At 33.6% G+C, this 8,872-nt stretch overlaps 1 protein-coding gene across 1 annotated transcript in view; it reads left to right on the top strand.

Moving 5' to 3' along the window:
- Window positions 1-8,872, top strand: part of SPAG16 (sperm associated antigen 16) — a 1,100,078-nt gene that overhangs the window by 10,562 nt on the left and 1,080,644 nt on the right. Inside the window, exons 3-4 of the mRNA XM_049768212.1 lie at window positions 1,308-1,403; window positions 2,884-3,002. Coding sequence (XP_049624169.1) covers window positions 1,308-1,403; window positions 2,884-3,002 — 215 coding nt within the window. The remainder of the gene's footprint in view (window positions 1-1,307; window positions 1,404-2,883; window positions 3,003-8,872) is intronic.

The following is an 8,872-nucleotide window of genomic DNA, read 5'->3' on the forward strand; positions in this document are numbered from 1 at the left end:
AATATTTCTATTGCAATTTCATCACCATTATTTTTGTAAAATATTTATTTTACTTTTCTGTTTTTCTCCTAAGAGATACTTGTTTTCAATTGAATTTAGAAATCATTTGGTTAAAGTGAGATGCAGTAACTCTAAGAGTTACTTTTGGTTAACCTATCAATTTCTGTTGGTTTTTCTCACAATTGTTCTTTGGAGTCAATTCTTTTACCTTGCTCTGTTGCTATCTACAGCTTGATATCTCTGGTTAGCACTCTCTGTCATCAGTTTGTGCTTTCCAGGATCTCAGTTTACCACTGCCTGAATAGATCTAAAATTCTTTGCTTGCTTCTTGTTTAACCATACTTTGAGTGTAGTTTATCAAGCCTTTAACTCACACTTCTTACAGGATCCATAATTATATCTGGGCCTTCTAACAATAGGGGTATTTTAGGTGAATGAAACTCTAGAGTGGTCATAGAGTTGGGAGGCTGTCTTACACTTGGCTCACTCAAGCTTGATCCCTGGCACACACATAGTTCCCCAAATATTGCCAGGAGTGATCTCAGAGCAAGTGTGGCCCCAATACAACCCCAACTTTCTAAAAAACCAGAATGGAATATCGTAGAATCAGTCCTGGAAATTCGTGGCTGAAAGAAGCAAGAGCTAAGGCATAAATGATAAACGTTAAATTATCACATGTGAAATGGAGATCATTTTAATACATTATACAGAAAATTAGTGAAAGGCATATTATTGCATATGAAAGGAAGATAATTTTAATCTATACCACAGGAGCTGGCAAATTTCAAGGACTTAAAATGTGACTAGTTCACATTTGAAACATGCAATAAATGTTAAATATCAGTACTGTCAAAATTAGACTAATGCATTCTTCCAGTATCTGAATGCTCATTCAGGCAGTAAGTTTTATGTAGTTTATTACATAGATAATAAATTTGCTTTTGTAAGTAATTTTTAGAATGTAATAGAGGGAAAAATCTGCAATAAATGAGAATGGTAGCATTTAGTGGCCTAACTCTTGTTTTTAAAGCAAGTTGATAGATAAATTATATGTAAGCAAATATAACTATATTTGTTATAATAGATAAAAGCAGTTGCCATAAGCTTATTTGAGTTTATCACAATTCATATTGAATGACGTTTTTAAGAAAGCCACAACTTCTAAAGTTAGCCACTTCAATAACTATTTTTTAAATTACGTATCTTACCTCAAGTAAACTTACCTGATTTTGGTGAGATATATACTTCGAAATTGAAGTAAAATACTTGTACATTTCTACTCACTCTTTTCATTCTCTGTAATTTAGATACCAGATGACAATTTTAGCGTTCCAGAAGGTGATGAAGATTTGATAAAAGCAGTTCAGTTGGTTCAAGAGAAGGTTACAGATACTCACATTTTGGTAAGAATTTTGAACATAACTATAATCTACAGTTTAGCATTAAAATTTTTGTATCTAAAAGTCATTTAAGAGGCCTCTGGAGTGATAGCACTCTACATAAGGTGTATGCCTCACACACAGCTGACTCAGATTTGATCTTTGGCATCCGTGTGGTTTTCTGAACACTGCAGCAATAATTTTTGTGCATTTCTTGGAAAAAATAAATAGAAAAAATTTATTTAAGCTTCAAATACTCCACTTTATTAGTTGCAGCACTATCACCTGCATTGTCATTTTAATTTTGTATGTATCATCAGACTTTCACCTAAAAAACTAGTTTTTTTTTTTTTTTTGCTTTCTTTGATTGATATTATCAACATCACAGTTATTCTTGCATGGCTTTGCAATAAATGACACTTGATTTCAGAATTCTGTTTAATCTCATTAAAGATTTAATAATACATTTTCAAATACTTATATATTTGATATAGAGATTTTTCACTGTTTTGTAAGATCCTATATCATTTTATATATATTTTGTTAGATGTTTTGGGCCACACCTGGTGATGCTCAGGGTTTACTCTTGGCTATGCGCTCAGAAATTACTCCTGGCATGGTGGACCAAATGGGATGCCAGCGATCAAAACAAGGTCCTTTTTGCAGTGAAAATGCCCTGCAGCTGCAGTATGGCTCTGCCCCCTATATGATTTTTTAATGAAAAATATTATTTTACAGGGAATACTTAATAAGCTACATATACATTCCTTTTTAAAACTTTGTTGGTTTTGAGTCACACCCAGTGGTGCTCAGAGCTTACACTTGGCTCTGAGCTTAGGGATAACTCTTGACAGACATGGGGACCCTATGGAATTCTGGAGATCAAACTTAGTTGACCACATGCCATACAAGTGTCCTAAACCTTATATTATCTCTCCAGCCTCCATTAAAATAACTTTTAAAAACATGATATGAACTCTGGAAAATATTTTAGTTAATATAATCATGATATTTCCTCATGGCCTTTGTACTTACTAAAGCTATATCTGAAACATGACTTACTGTGCTTTTTCTCATATATCTCTGGTGCCACATTTTTTGTGTGATCTTTCATCATCCTGCATATATAGAAGTCCAGTGCCACAATCTGAATTTTCTTAGCTTTGCTTTCCTCTACTTTTTTCCTTGATATTTCCCTTAGTAATAGTAGTCTTTCTATAAATATACATAAATATCTATCTCTCCATATATATAATTTATTTTTATTAGTTCAATTCCTAACTCAATGAATTCAATCTCATTTTTGGTCTTATATATACTACTTTTATAGCTGAGTGCCAAGTTTTTTGTTTTCCACATGGCCTTGATTAATATAATGCTTGGAATATGATATTTCAGGAAAGCAGTTGAAATTAATGAATGAATGAATATTTTAAGGTCTTCCTTATACTCTGATGAAGTTCCAATGTTTTCAAAACAAATAATTGCATATTTAAATTTTCAGGAGCAGAAAACAGTTCTTCCTTCAAAGTATCAAGTACCTGAAGTTATAGAAGACTTTCTCTGCAATTTCCTGATAAAAATGGGAATGACTAGAACTCTTGATTGCTTTCAGTCTGAATGGTAAACACTTATGTAAATAAATGATTCTCTCAAAATGCTGACATTATTTAATAGTTATACTATTAACCATTTTAAAAATACTATGACATAATCTTTTGTTTGGTTTTGGGTTTTTTTTTGGGTCACACCTGGCAGCACTCAGGGGCTACTCCTGACTCTATGCTCAGAAATGGCTCCTGATAGGCTCAGGGACCATATGGGATCCTGGGATTCGAACCACTGACCTTCTGCATGCAAGGCAAATGCCTTACCTCCAGCTATCTCTCAGCCCTGACATACTCTTTCCTAAATAGTCTGTCCTTACTTTTGTGATCACAGTAAACACCCACCCACCCCACAGATATACATACAATCCATTTTTAATTTTAATTTAAATAATTAAATATTTTATTTTGAATATTTATTTATTAAAGAAACTACCTGATATATTACCACTTAGGCCTCAATATTGATATTGAAATTGATGTTCTTTTATTATTTGATAGCTTTTAAAATATCATTAAAATAATATTTGTATATAGTAACTATGAAGTTAGAAAGTTATTTCTAATTGGATTTCAGGGATACATGTTTCAACATTCAACATCAGTACTTTCAGCAATATCTGCTTCCCTCCACCAATGTTTTCAATCCAGCCTCCATTTGACTCCCACCAGTCTATTTCTACAAGAGGCTTTATTTTTAATCTAAATTTTTGCTTTGTGTTTTACAGTACTGTTCCTGCATAATACATCACTACCATTCAGCACCTTTTTCATTCCAGAATGAATACTTGTTTTCCCCTCATCCCTATCAGGTCTATCATACCCTCAATTGAATACGACTAGGCTGTAAGCAAGGATGCAGTCATGTAATTTTCTAATAAATGAAAGAACTTGGAGAATACCATGCCAAGTTGACTCTGCTTTCAAATATTCAAGAACATGGCGTACCTCCAAAATTTATATAAAACTGTTGCGTTACATACTTTATTAGTGCCTTTTACATAAGTATCAGAGGCATTATTTTATGTATTAAGGAACTCTAGGAGCAGTACTGATTCTCTTGTTTTATTTACAGTGTAATGACCTACATTTACTTATTCATATAATTTATGAACTCTTTTTTTATAAATATTTCTTCATTTAGAAGTGGGTTTATATTTTTAAATGAAATTTCAAAATAAGAATATTTTGTTACAATTAAAAATTTAAATAGCTTGTTTTATTAATTTATTTTGGACCACACTCAGCGGCCATCAGGGGTTACTCCTGGCTAAGCACTTAGAAATCATTCCTGTCAGGCTCTGGGGACCATTTTGGATCCTGGGAATTGAACCCAGGTTTGTCTGGAGTTGGCTGCTTCCTAGGCAAATACCCTACCACTGTGCTATCAATCAGACCCCAGTTTTTTTGTTTGTTTCTTTAATATTGCTTTGTAGAATCAAATGAATGATTTGTACTAATCTTTTTCAGCTCTACTATATTTTTCATCTAAAACACTCTAATTTACCAGTGATAAGGAATCCAACAACTTGTCTGGGCTGGGAATATTTAGAAAACTTCTCTAATTCTGAACACATGGAAGAAAACTGATAATATGATACTACTGTTTGTCAGTCAAGTACATTCTATGACTTGAGTATCATCATGAAGAAAAAAATAATCTATACTGGAAGCTGGAGTGATAATACAGTGGGTAGAATGCTTGCTTTGTATTCAGCTGTCCCAGGTTTTGTTCCCTTCTTTGCTATATGGTACATGGAACTTCTCTAGATCAATCCCTGAGTACAAAGCCAGGAATAAACTCCGAGAACATCTGGGTGTGGCCCAATAGCCAAATAAAAAAATATACTAATATGTTATGGTTTATAAATATATGTAGACAAAATTTATGAAATTCTATGTACTTTGTACTGAAAAGCATGTATTTTCTCATTTTCATATAATTCTAAATAGTTGATAGGTCAATGTGAAGAGGATATTAATAATTACTTCATTTGCATGTTTTATTTTGTTTTTGTTTTTGTTTTGGGGGCCACAACGGGCAGTGCTCAGGGGTTTCTCCTAGTTCTCTGCTCAGAAATTGCTCTGGGCAGGCATGAGTACCATATGGGATGCCGGGATTTGAACTACCATTGGTCCTGGTTGGCCACTTGCAAGAAAAATGCCCTACCATTGTGCTCTCTCTCTGAACCCCATTGGCATGTTTTTGATAGTAAATTTTACTTAAAATTACAAAAGTATTTTAGTATATCTGAAGTCATTTGAGCTTTATTCTGAGTGGAATGAATTGAACAAATTTCAAATATCCAATATGGATTAAGATGCTTTTCTTGCCTTCATCTGTAGATGGTTCCTAAAGCCTACGAAGAGTGATTTCTGAATATGAATTAAATATGCAACCAAATACTGAAAAATTAGAAGAAAGTGATGTGCAGCCTACAATTTTTATTTAAAACAAAAGCACATCTGAACCAAGGTGGTTTAGCTATAAAGGCAAAGCAAAACCTCAAAAACACTGAAAATAGATCTAAACTGCAACCACTAGACATTGTTATGTGCATCTCATGGTGGCATGGCAAAGGGGTGGGAATAGAGGAGGTGAGTGATGAAAGATTATGAGAACATTGGTGATGGCAGTTGATACTGGTGATGGGATTGTGTTGAAATATTATATGTATGCCTGAAACACAAGTATCAATAAGTTTATAAATTACAATTATCTAAATAAAAATTTAATAAGAAAATATAGAGTATTCCGAAATATGCTAAAGTATTATAAGAATTATATATTTTATTTTTGGGTCATAACCAGAGGTACTCAGAGCTTACTCCTGGCTCTTCATTCAGCGATCACTTCTAGAGGTTTTGAAGGATATGTGGTACCAGTTTTTGAAATACAGTCAGCCACATCCACCTTCCCCATTGTATTATATCTTCAGTTCCATTAAAATGTCGTAGTAAGTTTTGTTTGATTTTGGGTCACACCCAGCAATATACTCTGTTAAATATGGCACTGTCCTCAAGAATTACTCCTTGTGGTGCTTGGGGGAACCATATGGCAAGCTTGAAACTAAGGCCAGATTGGCAATGTTTAAGGCAAACTAGCACCTGCTCCATGTTCAGTATTCTTTGATTTTAAATGACCCTACAACATCTTTTTTGTTGTTATTTTTGGGCCATACCTGGCAGTTCTCAGGGATTACTCCTGGCTCTGTGATCAGAAGTTATTCCTGGCAGGTTTGGGGGACCAGAAGAGATGTCGAAAATTGAACCTGGTTTGGTTCTGGGTCGACAGCATGGAAATCAAATGCCCTATCAATGTGCTATTATTCTGGACCTTTCTAAATAATCTTTTATATTTTACACTATGGCATAAATTTTGTATGATTTTTTTCATATCTCAGATTGTATAATATAGAAGATATTGTGTTATGTTTTAAATTTTATTTTGCTTTATAATTTGTTCATTTACAGATAAGTTCTCAAATAACCAAAATTCTTTTTTTCATATCAAATAATAAAGTTGCTGCAAACCAATTTTATTATTGGTCATTATAATACTTCAATTTTTATGTTATTTTTGAGATTTATATAAATTAAAATTCCAAATTAAATACAAGAAAATTTGTGATGAAAATGGATTTTTAGTAAATTCTAGCAAATATCATTTAAAAAATGTTCAGTGATCTTAACATGGATGGTCTGCAGATTTTTTTATACCATATAAGACACGTAACAAAGCATTTTCTTTTAATGTGTAATATGTTGGTAAAGATAATGATGGAATTTAAACATGTTTCTTGCATTTAAAGGTAAACTAGGAATTTATTTATTGATAGTTATTATAATATTTTCCATGGTCATATGTTTTTAATATAACCATGAATTACTACTACATTCAGTGGCTAGTGACTATCTACAAATCTTTTTTTAATATAATTTTTATTTTGATCATAGTGGCTTACATATTGTTGACAATAATATTTTAGGTACATATTTACATAAATTCAGGGGGATTCCCATCACCGATTTGTCCTCCCTACACCTTCGTTTTCGTCCTACCTCCCATATCCTCCTCCTTCACCCCCGGGGCTGCTAGAATATGTGGTCCCCTCTGTACCTAGCTTACTACTTAGTAATCTTGGTCTTGGTGCCTCCCTTATTTTCCCCTCTAACTGGGAGGCAGGACTAGATAGTTCAAGTTATGTGGTTTTGCTTGAAGAAGAGAAAAGTAATAAACTGGGGTAAAAGTCTAATACGCCGAAAATGGGCGGAATCCTGGCTCTCATCATCGGTTTGAGAGATGAAGGGGAAAAAGAAGGTGAAACACCCCAACAGTATAAAAAGAAGTGTCAAATATCCAGTGAGCACTCCAACAATAACAACGATAAGCACCACAAAAAAAGCCATGTTCTTGAGATTAAAAACATGGCAGGGCACATAAAGAAAGAAAAGAAAAGAAGGAAAAAATATAAATGGGGACAACAACTTCAATAACCACACCAAAACAAGGAAATCAACAAGAAGTAGGACTCTCTACAAATCTTACCAGTGATTTTATAATATTCCTTCCTTCCCAAGAAAGTAGAAAATCCATTATTCCTTTTCCCTTCACTACCAAACTTCTTCCTCTGGTGTTAAACCTTTTTCCCTTTCATCAGTTCTGATCAATACATACTCTTTGATTTTTAGTCCTCTTACCTTATATTGCACTTACGTACATTGCTCTCGCTCTTCCCTACATTATGTTTCTACATTTGTAATATTCCCCTATCTTGATGCATTATGTCTGTTAACATACATATCTGTTCAATAGTATATTATATAGCTGTCACACTGGACTTTCTGTCCTCTACTAGATATTGGTTCCTTAGACTCCCTCTTTGAGCTTTGTACCATAAAATGTTGCCACCTCATCTTTTTTTTTTTTAATTTTTAATTTTATTTCTGTTCTTGGGGCTGCACCCAGTGATGCTTATGATGTAATCCTAGCTCATGCTTAGGAATCCAAACTGGCAGTGATTGAGGGGGAGCATTGCAAGTTGAACCAGGATTATCTGTATGCAAGATGAGTATCATATCCCTGTGCGTCGTCCTCATTATTTCATGTGCTATGATATCACCTGCCTCCAGTGACTTTCCATTGCAACTTTAAATGATTTATAACAGAACTTATCTTATTCCTTGTAATATTTTCACTGCTTCTCTATTCCTTCTGGGAATACTTGATCCACTTAGTCTATCAGCCTCCAGCCTCCACAAAATCCATCAGCTTTAATATTTTTCTCTATTTATTGCACTCTATTTCTTAGCCCATATTTGGTAACATGCGATTCTTTTATTAATCTGGAAGTAGTATCAGGAATTGTTTTTAACCTTTTTCTTTGAATTAATTCCCTTAAATGGCCTCATTCAGCCTTGTGATTTTAGTTTTATTATTTGTTTGTCTGTTTGTTTTATTTTTGGGACCATGTGCTGGGTGCTCAGAGGTTGCTCCTGGTTCTGAGCTCAGCAATCACTCTTGGCAGGATTGAGGGACCATATGAGATGCTGAGGATCTAACCCACATCAGCTATATGCAAGACAGTCTATCTACTATTTCTTCATCCCACCAAGCCTTGCTATTTTTTTTAATTTTTTTAAGACTTGTTATTTTAAATACTAACCCATTTGTTTAGATTCCAAATTTAACCTGACCGTTTTCTGAATTCTGGACATTCTTTCAATTACAATGTCACTTCAGATTACACTTAATTTGAATAAGATGCAATTTCTTTACTCCTTAAACCACCCAATTCCTGTTGCATTTATTGTCATCTTGTACTTGTCTATCAGTTGCTTAACCATTTATGGGAATTATTCATTCATTGGTAACCATTGTGGTCT

This window comes from Suncus etruscus, chromosome 1 (genome assembly GCF_024139225.1).
Source record: "Suncus etruscus isolate mSunEtr1 chromosome 1, mSunEtr1.pri.cur, whole genome shotgun sequence".
NCBI lineage: Eukaryota > Metazoa > Chordata > Mammalia > Eulipotyphla > Soricidae > Suncus > Suncus etruscus.